Here is a 23,620-nt window from a genome sequence, read left to right as displayed (position 1 = left end):
TATTACTCTAAGTTGCACTTGTACCTGAGTAGGGCACAGTAAAGCCATGTTGGTGCAGCATGGCAGTAGTGATGTTACTGTGGAAACCATGGTATTTTAATTGCCCGACTCAGGAGAAGCCAGGTAAATCAGACATTGTAGTTCCTCCACTGCAGCAGCTATGCTGCCAAAAGATCTGGACTGAGCATCAGGTATGTAGGACTCTGGCACTGAGCAGTTTGTTAGAGCCATGTGGTGCTGGCAAAGCTGTTTTCCTCTGTATCTTTGGTTCTGCCCAGCTCATGCCCTCACCCTTCACCTGCTGGACCCACATGAATGACAAACCTCTCAGACTGGTGACAGTCTGCACTCCTGGGCAGACCACCAAAGACCTCCTCATTACAAAACACAAATGGATGATATCTGATAATGTATACTGTGCACCTTATTCTGGTGCAAGGGTCTAGGATAATGATATTACCTGTATGCTTGATGAGCTGTCAACTGTTTCTCTAAAAATCTTATAAGTATCTTTAACATTATGCACTTACCTCCAGAGTCCTAGTGAAATATTGAAGTTCACCTTTTTGATATTTGTGTCAGAGTCTAAAAAGTACCAGGTGCAGTTTGAAACCTGACAGACTATCAAGTGAAGGATTTCCAGAAAGGAAGGATGCCTGGGCATCTATTTATAGAAGCATATTTAAACTGCAGAGGTGCTGGGTGCTGATGGGCACACAGCACGTGGCCAGCTATGGACAGACCTGCCTCCCACTCAGCAGGCAGTCCACGGGTACTGGGATCAAGGCAAGCAGGATAGTGCTCCTGCTTCTGTTCTGAGGGTCCAGGAGGCTTATAAACCAGTGCTGCCTGGCTTTCCTGGCCAGAGATCTGGGGCATTTCTGGCCAAATTATCCACACCCTAGTCTGAGAAAAAGAAAAAAAAAAGCTTTATGAAAAAATAAAAAAGGGAAGCAAGATAAGGTGAAGATAAATAATGGGGAGAGGATGTGGAGCACCTTGGCTGGGTAAAAGCTGAAGGGCAAGGAGAAGAGGAATGACCACAGCAGATGGTCCAGGGAGTGTTCTCTGAGGAATGTCCCTTGGTGTCCTGTTCCTAACAGGCAGGGCTCAGAGGTGATCCAGCAGGTTATACCCTGCTGTCCTGCCTGCCTGTGGAGCAGGGAGGCTTTTGCTAAGCACTCTCTAAGGTGGCAGGGTGGCAAGGGACAGCCCACAATGGCCTGGAAGGGAAATAGGTGAGGATGACCATGCAGATGAGAAGAGAAAGCGGGCATGAGGCATGAAATGGAGGGGAGGAGGAGTAAATGGACTGACTGGGATTGCTGGGAGAGACCTGGAGCAGAGGTGTCCAGGAAAGAGCAAAGGATGTTGCAAAAGGACGGCAAAACATGACAAAAAGCAGTGGCAGACATTAGTACATCACTGCTGTGGGAGAATGAGTGGTTTTTGAAGGAACCTAGCCCAGAATTAGGGGGTACAGGCTGCTAATCAAACTTAGAGGGCTTGAGACTCAGCATGAGAGCCCCATCCAGCAGAGCACTCCACAGGCACCCCAGCCCATGCCACGGGGGGTGCTGTTCCACATGGCAGCACAGCACTGCTGCACCATGGTCTTCCTTCATTTCTTGATCTTTTCTGGCATTGTCCAGAGCACATCAAAGGAATTTCTTTGCCTGCAGGAAATAATTTCTCATCCTAACCAGGGCTGGAGAAGCCCTAGAATGTATTAATGTTACTTAAGCCAGCAAGTAAACTCTGCCACTGAGATTGGGCTACTGGTTCTCTCAAGCACTGCACAAAATCATGGTAAGAAGTGATCTGTGCTCCAAAAAGGTTATTATCCAGAAAAGGCAAGGAGATAAAGTCACTTGCTCAACTAAGTCAGCAGCAGAAAGGGGGAAGGAGTCCCAACTTCATTTGTCTGAGATTGGTGCTTGCTGGACCAGATGAGATTGTTTCTCACATTGCCCATATCAGCCTATCCCACTTGCCAGTGTTTATCTCACACCCCTGAGCAATAGCCCTCAGGACTCTGCAGTTCGGTTCTGTTTTATTTTATGGAGGAAGTGACACTAACAACATGCTCAGAGGTTATGTTGCTGCATTGCAACAGCTCTCATCCCACACAGAGATGGAAGAAATCTGACTGGTGCAGATGTGATGACTCAGCTTTGCTGGATTTTACAGTAGTGGAGCTCCACTGACATTTCACAGAAATATTCTGATGAGCTTCACAGAATCCCAAATCCACTAGATTGGAAAAGACCTTTGAGATCATCAAGTCTGACCTATGACCTAATACCACCATGTCAACTAGACCATGGCATTAAGCACCATGTCCAGTCTTTCCTTACACACCTCCCTGGGCAGCCCATTCCAAGCATCTTTTCTGTGAAGAAATTCCTCCTAATGTCCCACTTAAACCTTTCCTGGTGCAGCTTAAGGCGACGTCCTCAGACAACCAAAAATGCTGGCAAGACCCCACTGGACTGGATCTCTTTGGAGTGATCTACTCACACAGATCAACCCATCTCATGCAGAACCAGATGTAGTTTACAAATTCTTCAGGTACTAATTCACTGGGGCAAGAGGTCTTCTACAACAGCCCAAGCTTTGAATGAAAGGCACCTGATCCTTGTTGGTGCCTGCCTGGTTTGGGGTGATTACATTCATCCAACTGTGCTTCCCAGAGAGCCAAGCCAGGGGTAGGGAAGGGGTTTCCTGTGCCAGAGACAGCACTGAGGTGAGGAAGGGACAGGGTCAGGTCAGCAGGCCAGGTAAGGCAATGCTCTGCTGCTCAGATCCAACTGGCTAAGCCTGACTGGTTTTGCTCTCTCTGTTAGTATTTTTGCCATCTAACCACACTTGGACAGGGACTTTATCCCAAATCTCAGCATGCCAGAACTTCAGATGAGACTGACACACCTTCACCAGGAGGATGATGGTTCTTTATCAAATAGATATCACCGTGAACGTACCCAATTGAGAACTGCTGTTCCTCACACAATTTCCACCTGCAGTGCTGTGCTCAACACAAGTCAGCACTAAGCAGTGAGCTCAAGTTCCAAACAATAGCAGTTGTGCACATCCCAGCTCTGCTCCTTGGGACTACACTGCATGCATTAATTGCTAAAAGATGTTGTTTCACGTCCTATGTACACTTACATAACCTCATACCATATCATCAACACAGTTCTTGGCACAAAGAGATCAATCATTCTGATCCCCAGCACAGAAATCCACCTCAGCTCTTATCATGTCACGAACACAACATTAAAAAATTACAATTTCCAACCTCCACACCTGCCAACGCCCAGCACAGCTTGATGTTCCTGGAGATGATGGCTCATTTAAAACCTCTGAATGACACATGACCACCTCTGGCAGCCAGCAGCAGCCAAAATCCAGCCATGTCCTGTTGCTCCAGCACAGAAAAAAAAAAATTGTGATGATGAGGGGGTGTCTGAGGGAAGAAAGGAGGGAAGGGGGGAAGGAAGGTACATGAGGGAAAGAGCCCTTTGCACTGTGCTCCCTTACCCTATGCCCATCTCTCTCCCCATCCAGTCCCATCACTGGGTGTTCCTTTCCAGCCTGGGAACAGAGGCTCAGCCTCCTCCAGAGGCAGCACTAACAGCAGGCTGTGGATACTGATCCTGCACTCCCACACTCACTCCTCTGTTTGCTGGGCTCTTGTGCACCTCTGAAAGAAGCACAGACAGATACTGCCTGCACCTTCAGAGCAAGGACAGAGGTACTTGTGGGACAGTGGCAGGGGCTGAGAGACCTGCAGGACCCATTACTACAGCTCTGCAGGGGCCGTGGCAGAAACACAGCCACACCATGCTGCTGCCTCAGGCCTGTGCTGACCCTGCCCTGAGAGCCCCTCCTGATGCTGCAAGCTCATGAGGAGGGCAGGATGCTCTCCAACAGACACCTGGAGTTTTGAGTACTTCTGTTTCTAGGGGAGGATGTGGCTGTTATTCCCACATCCACTTACTCTTCTTCCTGGAGATGATCCCCTCCATGGAGCAGCAGCATCCCTCTCTTATTTTTACATCCAGGAAGCACTGTGAGGACAGAAAAGTTTCCCCTCAGGAAAAAAAAAAGGCACAAAGGGGCCCTCTTTTGCCCCAGCATTGCTTGCTCCAAGAAACACTGCAAGGTGCTCGGCACATGCAAAATCATGGGGCAATAAAATCACCAGAATGAGAGACCTATTCTGGCCTATTCTTTGGGAGTCTAGGCCAGCCTTCTCTTCCTTCTAGCCCTCCACAAAGGCTGTCCCTAACAAAAAAATTGGAGAATGAAGAGCAGAAGGCTGTTCCTCTAATTTGCAGCCAGTCTCTCCCATGCCACCACCACCCAGCCCCTCCAGACTTCCAACTCCACAACCACAGGAGTGCACCATGTGCCTCAAGCCCCAGAAGCAGAGAGATGCTGTTGGACCCCCAAGTGCTGCAGTGGGGCCCAGCCCTCGTGGGAGCTGCCAGACTGAGTGCACAGCACAGCCCAGCCCATTGGGCTCCCTTGGTTTTCCCTCTAGGAGAAGGAGGCAGTGCCACAAGCAGGGCCACAGTTTGGCATCCTCAAGGCTCTGGTACCCTCTGCTGGCCCTGAATGTTTCTGTTGCTATTGAAACCTCTCCTGGGGTTTTTCAGCCTGAAAGCAGCCACAGGCACCAGCCTGTCCACCTCGTGCAGCAGCTCTGCTCACCCAACACTGCTGTCTTCAGCAGTGTCCTCACAGGCAGGGTGGCCCCAGGCTGCTGAGAGCAGGGACCTACCAGCACCATACATCTCTGTGAGAACACTTAAGAGATACAGTACTAAAATCTGCCAAGTTTTTAAGTGCAAGGTTGTGCTGCAAATGCAGAAGGGTGAGTAGCTGCACAAGGGCACCCTGGGGCAGTGTCCAGGAGAGGCTCCCAGTGTGTGGGACAATCTTCCCCAAGGCCACTGGCATAAAGGAGGAGGTGGCAGGGACTACTTGGAGGACAGCACACAGCTCATGGGGATTTATCCTTCATCTCCATCCTCACTGGAGCAAGCAGGGAACTCTGCCCATGCCTCAAGCAAAACTTTCACACAGCCCTTTAACACTGCAGGCTAGAGAGTGTCCCTGCTGCAGCCCTGGAATAAAGCAAAGAGGGATTAGCAAAGAGCAGGGAACAAACAGCAAATAATTTCCTTCACTGCCACTGGCTGAGGGGGAAGAAAGTAGAAGACTGCACACAGGGAGTGGTAAAGTGCCTCCTGCACTGCTGAGCCCAACTGGACAGCTTGTGCCAACAGGCTTCATGCCTTAATAGACAAACCCTGAGTGAGAAATGAGTTTCTGGCTTCAGGGCTGCTGGTGCTACCCATGAGGCTGGAGCCTGAGTGAGAGTAAGTGCATAAGGGAGGGCAGGCAGGAGGGACACCTTTCTATCCAAAATCCTGCACCCCCCTTCAAAGGAGGAAAGGGATCCATCCCCTCTGCCCCTCACGGGCAAAGACCCCAAGCTACCAATATCAAGTTTTATTTTAATACAAATTAAAAGCTTTTAAAGTTCAAAGAAACATGGACATGACACAGCAACAGAGCATACAAGGGACACCCTGACCACCACAAACCCTGGTTCAAGATGGAGGCCTGGGGCTTTTGGGCTCCCCAAGGAAAAGCTTCTTTCAGGAGCAGGCCCCAGCTCCCAGGGACACTCTGCCTGCTCCTGGGCAGTGTCAGCAGCAGCAGTTCCCTCCTGGAGCCTGGGACAGGGAGGTCACTTGATGCGGTACAGGACCTTGCGCTGCATGCGGTGCTGGATCTCCCCCCGCCGCATCATCAGCTGCAGCACCTTGTAGATGGCGTGTTCTGGGTACTTCTGCAAAGGGAGAGAGTGGGGGAACATGAGCCAGCATGGAATAGCCAACAGGAGCAACCTCTGCCAAAGCCTGGCTAGGACTCTCTAAAAGAGCAAGCCCAATAGCCCAAGACACTGATGCTTTCCTTATTTCAGATCTGACTGCAGCCAGTGTCATAAATTCAACAGTTCTGGTTTCAAGGGTAGGACCCCAAACAGCCCCAGCCCTCAGAGGTTTTGCAGAAAATTACCTCAGTCTCCTTAAACTCTGCAATCACATTGCACACCATTCCCTACACACAACTTCTAAAGCATGACCAAAAGGTTCACCAGTCCGCCCTTGAGGAAGGGGTTTCATGCCCCCAACAGCAGCCTGGGATCCCTGGTTTTCCCTGGAGCCCAGCCCTCTATGGGTCCCTGGCCCACCTGGCGCATGAAGTCCTGGACAATGCTGTGCTCGGACACCTGGGAGCCGATGGCGAAGCGGCGCTTGAGCTGCTTCTCAATGCGGGACAGCATCTCTTGGTCCTCCTGTGTTGTGAAGCCTTCTGCCCCTGCAGGGAGACACTGAGTGAGCTCTCTGTGCTGCCCAGCTGTCACCCTCCAGGACACAGTGCTCAGCTCCTGTGTCTCCCACCACACCTGCACAGCTTACAGACTTTAGGGAACCCACTAACAACTCCACTGTAAAAGGCTGTGGAGCTCCAACCACAGAACTGAATGAGGGAACCACGTCCAGCACCAGATTTTGCCCTTGAGACCACAAGGGGCCAGACCAGCCCTTCCCTGGGCAGCACAGGAGATCCTCAGTGTCTGCCTTTGCCCTCCCTGTGAGGCACAGTCCCACGATGGCCCCTTGCTGCCCAAAGCATTCCTTTGTCTTTGCTCAGGAAGCAGGGCCAGCACCTGCCCCTGACAGCCAGGTCCTGAGAGAGGAACTTGTCTCTGCCTGCCCTGAGCAGCCAGGTCCAGCATGTCTCTCCTACCCCCAGTAGAGAGTATCTCCTCCTCACCTGACAGGCTGCCCGACATGGCCGCATCGAGCGTGGACACGTGGAAGAGCCGCAGGGCCTCCTCCACGTCTGTCTCGGTGGCAAAGGGCTGGAGCCTCATCTTCGCCAAGGACTCGGCAATGCGCACAATGGCCTCCAGCTGCCTGCAGCCACCAGAGACATTCCCTGCTTTCTACTGCAGCTTCAGGGATGTTTTCTTCCCCCCCAATTCCAGACATCCCCACCTCTCCCACTCCATGCACCTCCTGCCTCCCCCCACAGCACTTTCAGGGCTCGGGGCCACACCCTCACAGCCCAGCACTGCGACAGCCCCTTCCTGGATGAGCCCAGTAACAGAGCCCTAGCCCCAGAGGCGCTGGGGGCGAGGAGGGGGTGCTGCTCACCGGACAGTGATGGGGATGCTGGAGCGGCGGTCGCTCTCCTGCTCGTGCTGGCGGGTGCCGCTGCGCATCAGGATGTAGCGGTTCTTCAGCTTCTCCGCTGCCCCTGCCGACAGCCGAGGGCCACACTTCCTGCAAGGGGGATACCAGCTGGAGCCAGCGCCCAAGGGGAGGGTCCCCCGGGCACCCCTCCCTTCCCTGGGTGCTGCAGCACCACTGAGAGCTCCTCTTGCACCCTTTTCCCAAGCAGGAGTTAAGAGAAAGGGCACCCAGAGTGCCGGGTGCTTTGCCTCTCACCACTGCCTCCCACTGCGCAGCCCGGGGGTGCCAAAGGCACGCCCGACACTCACGTCCGACAGAAGGAGATGAGCTTCTTCAGCTTGTTCAGCTCGATCTCGCCCTCCACGGCCTGGGTCTGCGTCAAGGCACTCACGTGTAAGGCCATCACGTGCTTGGCCAGCGTCTGGGAAAGCAGAAGGCAGTCAGAGAGCAGGAAGGCCCTGCCTCCTCCTCCTCCCAAAGAAAGGGGCACCCTGAGTCCCAGCTGCACCCGTGGCTCCACGCACCATGTCTCGCTCCTCATTGTGCTCATCCTTAACGATGAAGATCATGTCAAATCGGGACAGGATGGTGGGCATAAAATCAATGTTCTCCTCGCCCTTGGTATCATCCCAGCGCCCAAAGACGGAGTTGGCAGCTGCAAGAACTGAGCAGCGGGAGTTGAGTGTGGTTGTGATTCCTGCCTGTGGGTGAAGGCAAAAAAAAAAGGATGGTGTCAAGACCCCCTCCATGTCACAGCAGGTCATTATTCAGTGAAAGGTTGAAAGCCATTTTCAAGGACTCACTGTAATCACTTGCATTTAAATAAAGCCCCATAAGTAGCACTCAGTTGCTCTGTAATGGTGGGACAGGACCCACATGTCCTTCTGAAAGGGGAGTGGCTTCAGCTGAGACTTGAGCACTGAGTAATTTCATTTAAAACCTCTTGTCGAGGGCAGAGACAGAGGAGACCTCACCCCACGTTTGTGATCTGAGACACAAACACTGGGCAGACAGGGCTGAGTCCTTCTGGGCAGCTCTGGCACAAAGCATGGGTTTGCAGGTACAGCCTGACAGCCAGCAGCAAGGAGAAGCCATGAAGTTCAGGCTGGCCAAAGCCTCCAGGCAGGGCTGACTGCTCTCAGATCAGCGACACCAGCAACCATCAATACCACTGCCTGGGCTCTAAAATGGGCAGTTCTGGCAAAAGATGTGTGGCCACTGGTTGCAGGGCTCTCAGATTCCCACCTCAGGGCAGCATGCTCAATCCACAGCTCACCTTGGCAATGGAGATGGTCTGCTGCTCCATCGCCTCATGGATGGCCACACGGTCATCCTCCCGCATCTTCGCATCCCAGGTGAGAGAAACCAGGCAAGGAGAAAAAGTCACCATCAGTCACCTCTGCCACACACTTACTGAAGTGACCCCCCACATAAAGGCCTGTGAGGACCTCTGCCCAAGCAGGCAGGATGCAACTGAATTTCCTTGCAACCCCATCCCCAACCTTCCCTGGAAGGAAGTGAGGGAGTGTCAGCGGAGTTGCCCTTCCTCCTGCAGCTCTGGGCTCTGCTGGGACAGGCTGGCATCCCAAGGGCTCTCCTTCCCACTCCCACAGGCAGCCCCACAGGTACCTTGTCGAACTCATCGATGCACACCACTCCTCCGTCTGCCAGCACCATGGCTCCTCCCTCCATGAAGAAATTCCTGGAGACAGGGTCACGGATCACTGAGGCTGTCAAGCCAGCAGCACTGCTGCCTTTTCCTGAGGTGTACACCTAGTGACACGTGGAACAAGGAAAGGGACAGGGCATCAGCTGCAGCAGCACCCAGGAGGCCACTGCTCCAGCTGAGAGACAAAACATCCCTGGCACCACAAAATCCAGAGCTCCTGAGGGAAGAACCTCCAAGAAAAGCCCTCAGCACATGTAAAAAGCAGATGTGATGGGTGAAGAGCAGGGCTATTGCCTCATCCCAAGCCTCAGACTAAGCAGCTGTGACACACCGGAGGGCATGCAGACACAAACACAGATATTAAGTACAGAAGAGGGAGTGATTCATTGTTTGGTGGGCTGCTGCATTAGCTTTGTTTGCCCCTGGAGGGAACAATACAGTCAGAGGCTGAGTTTAATAGAGACTACAAAAAAACACAGCTGAAAACATAATTCTATGCCTGGGCTCAGGCTGGAGGTCCGTGCCTGAGATGCAGTCAACTTAATTTGTCCTGACCAGCCAGCCCCTCTGCTGATCAAGTCTTAACAATAAACAGCAGCACCAGGCACGTCTTTGGACATATGGTAACAGCCTGGCTCACAGCATAATAAAAGGCATGACCTTCTTCACCTTCCCTCCCTCACTGCCCATCCCTTCTAGGCTAGTACTGGAAATGGCAGTTCGTGCCTCTGCCAGCAAGTCTGCCTGTGGATGCACAAGCAGGTGTCTGCCATGACCACGGTCTTGTCTCTGGGGCTAGACAAGGAGCAGAAGAGAGAAAAGGGGCGCACTACAAGTGGGCACCTCAAGCCACATACCCCAATGGGCGAACACTTCTCAACAAACTTCAGCAGTTGGGATTTGGCCGTGCCAGGGTCCCCCAGCATCAGCAAGTTGATGTCCCCTCTGCGGGTCAGGCCATCCGGGAGCCTGGAGTGATGGGGTTGGGAGAAGAGAGGGAAGAGAGATGGTGAGCGTTTATTTTGATAACAAAACACTGACTTTGGAAACCAGGGCTGACTCTTCCCCACCTCTTGCGGGAGCCCCCAAACAAGAGGCAGGCGATGGCCTTCTTGATGTCAGTGCTGCCGTAGATGGAGGGCGCGATGCTCTTGGCAATGGTCTCATAGATGTTGGGCATGGCAGCAAGGCGACGAAGTTCCTCCTCTTCTTGAGGGGTCACCGAGCCACTGAAGCCATGTCCTGTACAGGGATGAGGGGAATGATGCAAAAGTGAACAAATAGAGGTCTTAGAGGAAACTGTATCATTCCCCCCTTGCACACTACAACCAAAATCCCCTCTTGAAAATCATGCCAAGTGCCACCAGGTAGGAAGGGTGGAGAGGGCAAGCATCTGCTAACCCAACAAGGCAGGCTGCTGTGTCCTTAGAGGCTGATAAGAAAAAGCAAGGATTTTGAGCAAAGCAGCTCTGCAGGAACCAGAGGGAGAATTACAGTCAGGACCACGTTTTAAATACAGTCTTAACCAGGGACTTCAGCTGGGATCCTCAGGGATGGCTTAGCCCTGGAGGACCCAGGCTGAGACCTCCTCATTTAATATGACTGGGAAAAAGCCTTACAGGACATGACTACAGAGAGCCCAGGACAAGTCAGACCCTGGAATGGCTTGAACATAAACAGCAGAGAAGGATGAAGGCTGTGATTTCAAACAGTTCTTGCTGAGGGATCACTTCCTTGTTCAGGAACAGGGTGGGAAGTGTCTCCCAACACCAGGCTACCAACACAGACCAAATGCACACCAAAAGCAGCCCTCACCTGAGCCTTCCGTGTCCACCTGGATGCCCACCACGCGGATGTAAGCGCTCCGGATGCCCACCCCCACATTGTAATGGCTTTTGTTCTTGCCCTGTGCAGATTTCTTGATGGAGTAGATCCCCATGATAGTGACTCTGTTCCCTGGGACAACTTTGTCACACAGGTACCTAAGAGGAGACAGGCAGAGGATGGTGGTGGGAAAGGATGGCAGCAGAGCCAGCCAGCAGGGGCAGGGTGGGAGGGCTGTGCCAGTACCTGTCACAGTAGAGCTGCAAGTGCCGGGGCATCTCCCCGTGTGGCACGGCATCTGGAGACTCCTGTAGTTTCAGGACCTGGAAATCCACGCACTTGCACTTATCTGGCATGATAAAGTAAGGGTCCAGAGGGCACCTTGGGCGGCCAGCTTGTTCTCTGTGCAGAGAGATCAGTCAGGGGAGGCTGTTAGCACCGAGGAGCCGCCCCTTGGAGCGCACCTGTGGAGGGGACAGCAGCGACAGCAAGGGACAGCTGCCCTTCCAAGCAGTGCCACATCAGCAGCTAAGGGCAGACACATGGGGCCAGACCAAAGGCCAGCAAGCCCTCTGTCTTGTCTTCTACAAGTGCCAAATGTGTACATGAGAACAAGCCAGAGCAGGGTGACACTTGTCTGAGCACTCTCCCTTCCTCCCACCCCTCCTCTGCTAGCTCTAATTCATTAATTACACAGAGGGTAGCAGCACAGACTCAGTTACACGGCAGGGCGTTTTTCTTTACAACCTCATGCACGAAGCAAATGTTAAGTGGTTTCTGGTGAGAAAGCAATTAGCAATGTGACAAGGCTGACATCCACCTCCCAGTCTCTCAAGCCATATCTGCCTAGCTAGATTACAAGTTCTCTGAGACAAAGAGCAGCTCCACGTCCTGCTGCTGTCTCAGAGTGGCACAACTGATGCCTGACTCCATGCAGGGCTTTCAGGTAGGGCAACACCAGAGAGCAGATGCACTCATGCAGTCAGGGATCAGGAACGAGGTGCTGTACAGACCACACACATTGGGAATGATCCCTAGCCCAAACCCCTCTCAAGCTGCATTAGAGTTCAGGTGCAGAAAATAAATACTGGCAGGTATGAGCCCAAAGACACAACCCACCAGGAGTGGTTGCCTCGAGAGCTGCAGCACAATGGCAGTCTAATGCTCACAGTTCTCAGAGGCACCAGGAGCTGTAAAGCAGGATAAAAAGGCCAGCAGAAAAGCATCCCTAAGGAAGGTAACACAAAACAGCCCCCTCAGGAGTGGGAACGTAGAAGCAAGGAGTTGGTTTGGAAAAGAGTAGAGCAACTTAGCATTATGGGACAGCTGGAGGCAGGAATGAACCTTTAGGCACAACAGGCGAAACTCCCTATGAATAAGAAGAACTCCCTGGACACGGTCACTCAACGCTGCATGCAGCACTGACTGTGCAGCGTCAGAAGCAGCACGCCCACAGAGGGACAGCTAGAACTTGCCAGCCAGAACTGCACACTGGCCCAGGGGCAGCACAAAGGGTGCAGGCAGAGCCATGCAGATCCTGCTGCCTTGTGGAACAGGGATTCTGCAATGCATGGGACGCAGCAGGAGCAGGAAGAGGGAATGCAGTCTTTTCTGGCCCTCCAGCCTGTTGGTCCTTACGTGTTGCACTTCCTGGGCAGGGCGTAGCCCTCCAGGCCCGGGCGCACGGCGATGTTGCTGATGGTGTTGCGGCAGCTGCGGCACTGGATGGTGATTCTGGTGGCCTTGGCTCTCACAGGGGTTGCTGCAATTACAATCCCAGGGATCTTCACAAGGTGGGACATCTGGTCAGACTGAAAAGGCAAAGGCGAAGGGAAGGTGAGAAAAGCATCAGTGGAAGATGGATAGGAAACTACAAAGCATGAGAGCAAAGGACAGCACACTCTGTACAGAGCACCACCAACAGCAATAACGTCCCTGCAGCAGGAACCAGCAATAACAGCCCTCTGCAGTCAGATTTGAGCTGCAGAGTAACCATGCTTGTAAATTAGTGAGTGACCTGTTGTGGTGTTACATTTTATTTAAATGGTATGCTCTGTCTCACTCCTCGAAAATGTACAGTTTATTCCAAGCCTGGGATCCTCCCCTGAAGTAGCATGTATCTGTAATCTCATTGGCCCAAGGCTTATTCCGTGCTCACTTTGAATCTCCCTGTAAAACTGTGCGAGGGAGACGAGGCTCTCTCTTGGCCCTTTTCTACCTAGGCTCTTCCACTCTTCCCCTTTCCCCCTTCTCCCCCAGAAACCTTGCTGCTCCTGGGGGTGGGACCCCCAATAAACCCTCACCTAATTAGCCCCCTCAGAAGCTGCGTGGAGTCTCCTTGCCTGCCTGCTGCTACCAGGGAACTTACAGTTTAGGGGGCCCCTGGGGACTCCCTGGGAACCCTCAAACGAATGGCAATAACCTGTCTTGAGCCATGAGACCAGATCCCCAAAGCTCCCCTGCAATCACACCACACACTTCACTCACCTTCAGGCTGCGGATGTTGGCCGCGTTGGCATCCGACCTCAGCATCACTTGGATGTCCTGGAGAGTCTCCTCCCCTGAGGGACGAGGACGAGTGACCTCATCTGCAACTTCTTTTGCTGCTTCTTCCAACTAGAGAGGGAGCAATGGGCTAGCTATCAGTGGGTCTGTTACAGCAGAACATCAGAGCTGCTCTCGTGACAATATTTTGGGTTGCCAACCCCCATGCTTACCAGCTGCAGGTGCTCTGTTGGCTGCTTGTACAAATAGTCTGCGAGATCTTCGTCAAAGCTGGCCAAGTCTTCCATCTCCACCTCCACCCAGTACTGCCCCAGGTTGTAATGCCGCTTGAGCTCATCCCTGTAAGGCAGGAAACAGCAAAGGTTTGCAGGGCAGAAAGCATCAGTCAAGCAGGGATCAGAAAAGGCAGGCTCTGCTGGGAGTCCTCGGTTTGGAAAGCAAGCAGGGAAAATCAGGTGAGTTCCAGGAGAAGCACAGGGGAAGCTGGGCAACCTTTCACCCAAGCCCACTTTGAAAGGTGACACAAGACCAGGGACACCAGTGCTGCAGTGGCAATGTGAAGTATTTACTGGAGTTACATGACCAGATAAACAGGGAGAAAAAACCTGCATGTAGGATAATAATTACTATACCTAAGATGTGGTTTAAAGCAAAGGCAGTAATAACAGAACAGACAACATTTTCCTTACAAATGCCAGGATTATTGAAATTCAGAGGCAAAAGCCTGTTCTAACCCTGATTATGATGTATCTCCATGTTTTTTCAACGTGTTGAGCTGTGTCTCTGAACTGCATAAGCAAAAGGTGGCCAAAGGAACTTCATAGAGCTGGAAGGCATACGTGCAGAGTGGTGCACTGATTTAATAGACACAGAAAATTCTCCAAACCAGAGAGCACTACAACTTCAAACACAGACCTTGAATCTCAGAACTAAGTGCAAGCCTGGCAGTGTGGATCCCTCTATTGCTATCTTTTCCACTGGCTGGCTGCCTAAAAATTTGTGACAACACCAGACCTCTGCCTTTCTGTCACGTTAAACACAAACACCTCTTAATACTGAGCTTTTTATGGCCGACGAGAAGAGACAGAGTGGCTACTTTGTTTGTGGGGTGTGCACTGCAGGAGGGAGGTTAAGAGCGGACTGGATGTGCAGGTGGGGATGGGCAAGGCTCAGAAGGAGAAAAGGGGCCACAGCAGCACCTGTATTTGAAAGTGAAGCCCGTCCGGTCCGTGCCCACCCGGTACTGCCGCAGGAACTCCTTGAACCGCTTCTGCAGCTGCGACTTCCGAACCTGCCCCTCGTCCACGGACGCGTCTCCCCCGAAACTGTCGCTGTAGTAAATCCCGGGGTCGTCGAAGCCGGACATCGCGGCCGCTGCTCCGCTGCGGGGCGGGAGCGCTGGCTCAGCCCCGGCCGCCTCCTTCCCCCGCCCGCACCCAGTGCCCCGCGGGATGGCCCCAGCCGAGTGCCCCGCGCCGCGCCCCACGCACGGGCCGCGCTCTTTCCCCGCAATGCCCCAGGGACAACCGGACCCCGACCCCGACTCCGACCCCGATCCCGACTCCGACTCCGATCCCGACCCCACCCCGATCCCGACCCCACCCCGATCCCGATCCCCGCCGCTCCGTACCTCGCTCCCCACCGGAGCCCGCTCCCAACTTTTTCGCGGCAAAACCGGCGCGCGGCGGAAACCAAACCGGGGCAGGGAGCGCGCGCTGCCTCCGCCGCCGCGCGCTACGATTGGCCCGCCCGCCGCGCGCCGCCGCTGATTGGGCCGCAGCCGCCCCCTCGCCCCCGCCCCGAGAGGGAGCGCGCGGCGCCTCTGCCGCCGCTGATTGGCCGGGGCGCTCCGCCCCCTGCCCGCCCTCAGCGGTGTGGCGCGAAATCTGGGAGCGAAGGGCGGGGGGAAGCGAAATGGCGGGCGGGCCGCACCATTGCGGCGGGGCGCGGAGGGGGAGCGGGCGATACCATCGCGGGCGGTGCGGGAATACAGTGGATTAATCACTCTTCAGGCTCCTGGGACAGCCGGGGCCCCTCAGTGCTTCAGGGCCGCAGGACACGAGTCCTCCGGGATGCCTTCCTCCTGGCTGTTTGTGAACTTGGGGGGAAGGCTGGCAGGTCGCTGGATGCGCAGTTTGGCCCTTCCGAAACGTGGTAAAGCGCGCCCTAATGCAGAGCGAGCTGGGAGTGCGTGGCAAGGGAGGGTTCAGCTGCAGCCCGCGGGAAATGAAGAGTGTGTCATTGCTGCACAGAAACCAGGTGTACTCATACAGATCATAGACAGGTACAAACAAAGCCTTGGTCTCCATTTCTGCGGACTTGAGGCTCAGTCTGGAATCTTCTATGTGTGACAGCAATGGCTGTGAGATACCCAAAGCACCATCTCTCTCCCGGCATGAGCAGGGAGGGTATGATACCTGTCAGAACCCATATTTTCCAGCTTTGAAGTTGCAGTCAGGCTCTCTGAGGAGAGGGGCTGAGTGTGGTGCAGTGTGTTTCTGAGCTCATGGGCATTTGTTTGTCTCTTTGGGATCTGAGCTTCCTGATCATGTTTGAATGAACAAAATGGTTTAGTTGGGGTGGTTTAGAGTGGCTCAATAGGTAGAACTTAGTTCAAATCTGAATGAACAAGTTGTTGTATTTAAATAGCTATCAAGCAAAATTCCTGCTCTTCAAACACCCAACTATCTTTTTCAAGAATTAACTATTTTTTCTGGCAGGTGGATCCAAATAGAGAACTGTTAAAGGGATGCAGAGTAGAAAAGAGCCTGAGAATGATAACAGTCCTGTTTTCCCACTGCTCATTCTCAGCAGGACCTGCCTTCTGATTCTTGTTCTTTGAGCACGTTCAGTTCATTAAAACAGATCAGTAGGAACATGTTTCTTTGGGATTAAGGTCACAGCCAGAACAGGCACATCACAGAGACAGGTTGATCACAGAGGCTTTCTGGGTGATAACACAGCACTTTTGTCAGTACCTGCAGTGCCATACCCAACTGCAGCCTCTCCTGTTCTGGGAGAGCTCCTGGAGCAGGCAGGGCCTGTGGCTGGGCACAAACCCAGCCCTCCAGATGTGCCTCAGCAAAAGGCAAGGAAAGCAAGCTGTGTGCATGGGCTGCTCCAGCAGTGCTGTGTGTTTGGAGTGCCTTTAGCAAGGCCACCTGTGTGCCAAGTCCTGGAAGTGAGGGTGAGGGCAGTGGTTGTGTTCTTGATGCCTCCCTTTCAGCCACCTTGACCAAAACCTGGGATGCCTTTAACTTTTGGGAGGTGAAAACACACGTGGCAATTCTGATTCCAGCTGAAGCTGTTGCAGAGGCAATGCAGCCCTTTGCTGGCAGTTCAGGGAAAGCTTCCTGGTTTTAACCAGCTGAGGGTCCCATCACATTTTGCTTGTGACAGAATAGCAACCAGCACTTATGTGCCACTTCCACCCCCTATAAATACTCTGAACGCTCACTGAATTTCGTGCTGTTTCTAGAAATAGAGCAATGTGCAGGAGCTGAAGGAACCTGCCCCAGCTTAGAACAGGTTATTGTTAGCAGTGAGTGGGAGCAGAGTCTGGCTCCCACTTCTGTCTATTGTTGTGTCTGTGCAGGCAGCAGCTCCAAAAGACATAAAGCCAGGAGGAAGAAAGACACCTCCTTTTTCCCCAGGTAAGGCTTTAATAATAGGAAACACCAGGCTCAAAGACTTTACATTGACATTTATTATGTGTATAAATTATACAACCAGACAAGAATGACACTGTATGCCCAACAACTGTCTTTTGTTTTTCAAAGACAAAAATAATGGGAAAAAGAAATAAAAAAGACCTACTAATGTCATGTAAAATGAACCCATGGGAGCATGTGGCTCCACAGAGAAAGTGATCACAGTATTATCTAGCAGTATAAAAAATCTGAGCAAACAGAGCTCCAAGGAACTCCATCTTTCTGAGGAAAGACAGATGCCAAAGCTGTGTTTCTGATCCTGTAGGGTTTTTGTAGGCACTCTGTAAAGCAATGACAATTCATGGCCATTGCTTTTAGCCTTTTGCACCCTTGGTTTTTGGTGATAAAGTTAGTCTCTGAGAAGAGCTCACACCAAGCACAGGAGAAACTTTGCCTGAACCCCCTTACAGCACTCTTTGATTTCCGGGGAGAAAAGTCTCCTAGTATTAGTGGCAGAACCAAGATCACAGTACCCAGTCAGGGGTAATTTCTCTCACAAGGACTGGGGAAGGTGGATTAGTTCAGGGTGAGGGAAGTCACAAAGAGAAGGTGAAGGTCCTGCTTTTTCACATGGCAAACAAGCCCACGGCGACCGTCATGGCGAGGCAGCTGAGCGCCACGACCCACCGCAGCAGGGAGGGCGTGCCGGTCGTGTCTGCGCTCCTCAGCTTTGTCCTCTCGCTTCCCTTCCCAGCTGCTGCACCTACATCAAATTGGGAGAAGAAGCAAATAAAGACAAGTGAGAAGAGTTTGTGGCAAGAAGCTGCTAAGGTGCAGTGTTTGCTCTCCCTAGTGCCAGAGCACACCCTGCTGGATTTGTCCAGGGAAGAAGGAGAAAGCCCAGAGCCCAGCTGGGAGAAACAGTGGCAGCAGGTTCTGCTCTCCCAGTGGAGAGGGGAAGCAGCAGACTTGACCTGGGAATCACAAAGGCCCACAGCCCCTCTGCCTGTAGGTGACCACCACCCTCTTCCCTTGTCTCCTTACAGGCTTACACGTGCACTGCCCAGCTCCATCGAACCCCTGATATGTGCAGAAGACAGACAAATACTGAAGCCAGGATTTTAAAAGGAATTTTCTGTCCTACTTCTCACTGATTTAATTAGTTCAGCATCTAAAGACCTTGAACAGTCTTCAGCACTCCAAGCAATTTCTGCAGTACGACTTCAGGATGGGATTCCTCTTCCAACACCAAATTTTTCTGAAAATCTTACTTGTATGCATGTATTGGGAAAGGAATGGCAATGTTTCACAGACAACTTTTAATGCCTTTCCCACAGAAGCTGCTTTAAGCTTCACTATCCAGAGATGCTTAAGGTAATGTTTGCTTTTCATCTTTGCCATGGAAAAACTGTAGTTCAATCCAGGATGCACTGAAAACAAATCTCCATTTTAGTTTCAGAATGGGTAGGCCATTTTTTATTTGAATTGTGTGTCCTCATGGAAACTACTCTGCTCTGTAAACATCTGAGCTCACTCCTCACTCAGGTACAGGCCTGATTACATTCCACCATCCAGAGCAGTGCTCACTGTAAACCCAGCACACTCTCTGCAGTGTTTTCAGCAATACTTCTGGGAGGCAGGAAAATGATCAGAGGGAGATACAGTCGAAAAGGACAGGCTGCTGGATAGGACTGTGTCCAGAAGAACCTTCTGTCAGCATCATAGCACCACGGCTGATCTGCAGCACCCAAAATTGATGCCCTTGCTTCTGTGAACTCAAGGTCAGTTTTCTCTGTGGTGAAGGAACCTTACATTTGTTAAAGCCCTAGAGGTGGAGAGAGGAGTCTCTTTTTGTAAAGCTTCCTCCCTGACACACTTTTTGAAGAGCCCACATGTATTATCCTTGCTCTGCCATGTCTAGAAGAAGTTCTGCATACAGCAGTGCCTCTCCTTGCACTGCCTGCTGATGGCTGGAGAAGAGATGGGGCAAGCACCTCATGCTTGTTTCCCAATGGCTTTTACAAACAAGGACAGAGGAGGGGAGGAGGAGGGAAGGAAGGAGCACTGTGAAGCACCTGCCCTTGGAAGTGTCTTACCGTGCTGGTGTGATTTGTTGACATTCCTCGTGCGAAGCAGCTCTGCCTGTGGCTGCACAGGGTGACCATTCTCCTGGCCCTTGGACACCAGCTCCTGCAGTGCCTCGAACACCTGAGGACAAGAAACACTGTCTCATTATGTGGCGTCCTCTTGTTCTTTCCCTGGACCCCCTGCCCCTTCCCCAGGCACTTTAGGAACTAGAGGAAGACACGAGGTTTCAGTCTAAGTCTCCTGGCACATTTTGCATGGAGCAAAAGTTGTCTGTGAGGTCAAGAGGATGTCTTTCAAACTCCTTGTTCTCTTTGCAGGTTCTCCCTGAAGCTTTCAGCTAAGGAGAAGGCTATTGCCCACCTTCTGATGGGAAGGAAAGCAAGGTGCCTCTCACCTAGTCAGAGTGCACAGTGGATCTGTGTAACATCACCACAGAGGCATAGGATACTATGTAGTAATCCCCACTCCCAGTATTAACCCTCATTCATATCTGAATAGTGACACATAGAAGAGACTGGATTCAAACACTAAGGGAGGGAGAAGAGCTTTTCAGAGACCATTGTTTTATTTGGCTGCCAGGTTGGAGAACATGGCCATCCAACTCTGACCTGCTCACCCTGATCCGCAACTTCTCATAAGCTGCCCAGTGCAAACACTGGCCTTGTATTTCCCCCGTAGCTATTTTCTTGTTTGAGAGAGGATGTGGGCTGGCAGGGCTGGCTGGTTGTTACTCACCCGTATATTTAACAGGAATGCTTTCTTGGCCTCCTCCGTGACTCTTTTCTTCGTGGCAAGGTCCATCTCGAGAGCATTCATGCGGGAGCGATAGAGCTGCTTGAACTTGGTGGCATTGGAGACCCCATCAAAGGTGAAGAAAGCCAGCCCTTCCCCAGTGCTGGGCAGCTGGAGAGCCTTCTGGGCAATTTTCTTCAGCACCTGCCCCCCTGACAGGTCTCCCAAGTAGCGAGTGTAGGCATGGGCCACCAGGAGCTCTGGCTCGTTCTTGCCTATGTAGTGGAGCCTCTCGACGTATTTCTGAGTAGCCTCAGGACAGGGGATCTCTTCCCTCCAGTTTCGGCCGTAGAAATACTTCAAGTCTTCCTCCAGGGCAGCTTTGCGGTGCAGCTCGGCCGGAAAATACAGAGGGGCATAAACGGGATTGTTCTTGTTACGTTCAATCTCTTCCTCCAGAGCAGAGTAGATGAAGTACAGGGATGCTGTAACCAGCTAAAAGAGAAGAAAGAGGGTGAGCTATAGGTGCATCTCTTTGTCATTTTCAAGTCTGTGAGACAAATTGTACTAACAATAAAGGTACTCGTGGGCACACCCACTATGAGTCACAAACATCTGTGATGTTGCAGATTTCCCACGTGGAAAACAGTGCAAGGTACAGGGAGACACTGTTTAGCCCTTCCCTTCTGCTTGAGATAGCAATCAGGTGAGCCCTTTCCAGCAGGTATTGGTCTTACTTGCTCTGAAGTCACTGCCTTGCCTTCAAGTTAAAGTCTGGCAGCTTGGTGTGATGTGAACTGGAGCCCTGTTTAAGCATTCCTGGTCTCTTCCCGTTCCCTCAGTCAATAGAAAGGGTATTCCCAAAGGTATCCTTTCTGGTACATTGTTAAAATTTGAATGCTCCAAAATGTGGCTTCCCTTTGTGGGGCCTTGTGAGATGATGACACACCCTGGTTATTGTTCAACATATTCATCCTGTCAGCATCCCACCGTCCTGGGAACTGAGGCACCACCACTCTGCTCACTTAGGCGTGCAAGTGGGGTTGCCTCCTCAGTTGCCCCAGGGAGACAAGATAAAAGGGATCTGGAAGCCCAGCCTGCCTCTGAAAGATGTCTTTGTGAAGGAGTGCTGAGAGGCTGTGTTCTCCCCTCTATTTTGAAACCATTGTTATTGTTGTTTTTCCCAGCTTATGTGATACTTTCTTCTATCTGCCAACTTTTCCATGTGATCTGAGACAATATAGCTGTGTTCTTTCCTTCCCCAGGCATTCTGTTTTCAGAGGCTGTTACACCTACACAACCCCTTCCTTACCCTGGGACCCCTTGTGAGCAGCAAATGGTAAAAGATGAAGGTGTTGCAGTAGAGCTGAGTCAGGTTTGGGTTAGGGGGATTATGTTGCTCACAGGAGAGAAAGCTGTTTACTTTCTCACAAAGCAGTCAGTTCTGCAATGAGAGAGTTCCTGTTTCAACCTTGCCCCATTGTGCCAGAAAATAGGACTTTGATAAGCACATGGGCAGTGACTGGTTGTGGAAACAAATATCCACCATCTGGGGGGTCACGTAGCAGGCCAGATATATAGGTCTGCCAAGAGAGTAAACAAAAACAGTTTATTAAACAGTAACCTGTTACCCAGCTTACCGGAAAAGAAACAAAACATGGGAACATTGCCTTCCAAATTAAGCAAAAATGTAGCTCAGCTGATTGTTTTCAGAGGCAGGTAGTGGTTTAATGAGAAACATGGCTTTTAGACACTTGTTAAATTTTAAAATCCATGTCCCATCTCATTCAACTGTCAGCATGTAAAAATCATCTAAGAAACAAAGTTTTATTCCTGAAGGTCTTTTTACAGCTTGCCTGTGTCAAAGATCACTGCCTAACCAATGCCATATTTCTTACAGCAGGAAGTCAGCACCTGAGATTGAATTTATGCTTGGCTAAGTATTCTGAATACCATCTGTCAGAAATAAGCAGTCTTTTTCCTAATTCTGTGGATTTATTTGCCAAGGAACAATCCAACAACAAAGTAATTAAGCCACAGGTTGAATTGGTAGCTGTTGTTTGCAAGTCCATGTGTCACTTCCTATAGCCTCTCAGGAATTTCTAGCCCAGGTGTTTGTTTTGGTTTTGCTCTTTGCTTTGTTGTGTGGCTCAGATCCCAGGAATTGTATCTAGCCAGGTTAGGTTAATATGTGGAAATGTTTCTCTTTTATCTTGAAAAAAGCAACAGGCTCCTACTTGTTAGCAGCAGACACAGATTGCTCAAACTCAGTCTGGTTTTGAGTTATTGTTCATGATCTCAGCTGTGGTATAACTCAAGTGACAATGCAAAGTTCAGTGCCAGCAATGATCCCACATCCTCACTTTCTCACCATCCCATCATTATTTCTAGTTGCAGCTGCTTAGAGTGTTGTAAATACAGAATTCTCCCTCTTTTGGGCATTTCAGCTGCTCAAGTATCTGAACATAGTTCTATCTCCATTAACTATGAGTGGCAATAATAACATGCAGGGATTTATGAAGCAAGAGAAAAGCAATAGCATTAGTCCCATCAACCTCTGTCTTTTTTCTCCTGTTTCAGCTTGGCTGCCCATTGTGATATGCAGAGTCCTTTGCCACCTTCTGCAGGGGGAGCCAGTAACACCTCAGGGTGCAGAAGTTTAATGTTTTTCATAGGAGATGCTGATACATCATGTCCTCATCCTCCTCCCCTGTACTGACCCCATCCTGCCCCCTTTAGTCTCCTCTCAGTCTCCATCTGATCTATCTGGTGAGGAATTCCCATCCCCAAGCAATGCTGCTGAAGTACCTTAAACTCCTGGAGTGACACCTGCCCCTTCTGGAAGTTCCTCATGAACGGTGTGTTCTCTGCCTGCTCGTGCACCTCCTTGGTAGCTTCCTTCAGCAGTTCTGACAGGTCTGTGGACATCCTGGGGAAGAACAGTGAAACAGGTATTAGTGCTGTCTCCTCTGACAAAACAGATCTTTGCTCTCTAGGACAAAAGGGGGAGCCTGGGGTGGCAGAAAAAGGAGCAGAGCGTTCCTGAGAGATGTGGATGAGACCCAGAGAGCACCAGCTTTCCAAACAGTGTCCCGAGCAAGGAAGACTGACAGACTCCATCCAGAGGTGGAGGCAGCAGCATGCCTTTCCCTGCAGAGCAGGAACAGGAACAGCATTCCTAAAAGCAAGGCAAGAAACACAACACTCCTCTGAGAAAACTTCCCTCTCACTCCCGTCCCGCTCTCACCTCTCGGAGTTGTGTGACTGGGAAGTTTCCATGTTTCTCCACTCCTCTGCTTCCCTGCTGTTGCTGGTGCTTTGCTCCTTCCTTCCAGCTCCCAGGACAGTGAGGCTCTGAGCTGGGCAGCCTGTCCCAATCCAGCTTTATAGTGCCAGGCCACGTGAGCAGGAGCGCTGACCTCAGAGCAGCACAAACTTCTTACAACACAGCAGCACTTCCCTCCCAGCCCGCTGACACCCCTCCTGGCCCCAGCCCCCAGGAACCAGGAGGAAGTCACCAGATGCATCCTGATTACTAAGCAAAAACCAGAGGACGTCCAGAAACTTCTCTTTTGAGGGTGCTTGGCTCTGTAACCCTTTCAGTGCCTTGCCCGTGGCAGACAGAGCCCGGGTATTGCCAGAGGTGCTCCTTGTCCTGCGCACGGCAGGGTTGGACAAAGAGGGTGGATTTACAGAGCTGATGCCTGGGGCACAGAGGGCAGCCTCCTCGCCCTGCACCCCAGTCTGTGTGCCTTGCACTCTGCCTGGAGAGCTAATCCAGCCCTGACCCTCACCTGCTCGGGCACAGCTCAGGTATAACCATCCCATCTCCTGTGGCTGTGCTCAGGCACCACCAGCTCTGGCCTGCTGGTGCC

General features: G+C 51.7%; 2 protein-coding genes across 3 annotated transcripts; both read right to left on the bottom strand.

Moving 5' to 3' along the window:
• Positions 1-5,505: 5,505 nt before the first annotated feature.
• MCM5 (minichromosome maintenance complex component 5) lies at positions 5,506-14,961 on the bottom strand. The gene is made up of 17 exons (XM_066550190.1): positions 14,906-14,961; positions 14,475-14,657; positions 13,488-13,614; positions 13,258-13,386; positions 12,409-12,581; positions 11,017-11,172; positions 10,762-10,928; positions 10,017-10,188; positions 9,804-9,915; positions 8,907-9,050; positions 8,554-8,619; positions 7,802-7,978; positions 7,586-7,698; positions 7,239-7,367; positions 6,856-6,998; positions 6,269-6,396; positions 5,506-5,863 (listed from the first exon to the last, which is right to left on the bottom strand). The coding sequence occupies exons 2-17, from the start codon at positions 14,639-14,641 to the stop codon at positions 5,762-5,764; spliced, it is 2,205 nt and encodes a 734-aa protein (XP_066406287.1). The 5' UTR covers positions 14,642-14,657; positions 14,906-14,961; the 3' UTR covers positions 5,506-5,761.
• A 2,002-nt stretch (positions 14,962-16,963) lies between these two features.
• Positions 16,964-23,125, bottom strand: HMOX1 (heme oxygenase 1). Of its 2 annotated transcripts, XM_066549764.1 has the most exons (5): positions 22,993-23,125; positions 22,554-22,674; positions 19,749-20,240; positions 19,022-19,133; positions 16,964-17,688 (listed from the first exon to the last, which is right to left on the bottom strand). In XM_066549764.1, the coding sequence occupies exons 1-5, from the start codon at positions 23,022-23,024 to the stop codon at positions 17,552-17,554; spliced, it is 894 nt and encodes a 297-aa protein (XP_066405861.1). In that variant the 5' UTR covers positions 23,025-23,125; the 3' UTR covers positions 16,964-17,551. The 2 variants fall into 2 exon arrangements, with proteins under 2 accessions (XP_066405861.1, XP_066405860.1); XM_066549763.1 differs by lacking the exon at positions 22,993-23,125 and having other exon boundaries at positions 22,554-22,865.
• Positions 23,126-23,620: the final 495 nt, after the last annotated feature.

Source organism: Molothrus aeneus, chromosome 5 (assembly GCF_037042795.1).
Source record: "Molothrus aeneus isolate 106 chromosome 5, BPBGC_Maene_1.0, whole genome shotgun sequence".
In the NCBI taxonomy this organism is placed as follows: Eukaryota; Metazoa; Chordata; class Aves; order Passeriformes; family Icteridae; genus Molothrus; species Molothrus aeneus.
This window is presented reverse-complemented; position numbering and strand designations above follow the sequence as displayed.

Bases quoted from the DNA above. Each gene is read 5' to 3' on its own strand.
- MCM5 (XM_066550190.1), bottom strand. From the start codon at position 14,641: ATGTCCGGCTTCGACGACCCCGGGATTTACTACAGCGACAGTTTCGGG. The intron at 9,051-9,803 runs GTATGTGGCTTG...ACGTGTCACTAG, and splicing joins AGAAGTGTTCGCCCATTGGG to GTGTACACCTCAGGAAAAGG. The intron at 7,699-7,801 runs GTGCGTGGAGCC...CTGCTTTCCCAG, and splicing joins ACAATGAGGAGCGAGACATG to ACGCTGGCCAAGCACGTGAT.
- HMOX1 (XM_066549763.1), bottom strand. From the start codon at position 22,865: ATGGAGTCTGTCAGTCTTCCTTGCTCGGGACACTGTTTGGAAAGCTGG. The intron at 20,241-22,553 runs GTACTTCAGCAG...CTTCTCTTTTAG, and splicing joins TGTCACTCCAGGAGTTTAAG to CTGGTTACAGCATCCCTGTA. The intron at 17,689-19,021 runs GTAAGACACTTC...AATTTGATGTAG, and splicing joins CAACAAATCACACCAGCACG to GTGCAGCAGCTGGGAAGGGA.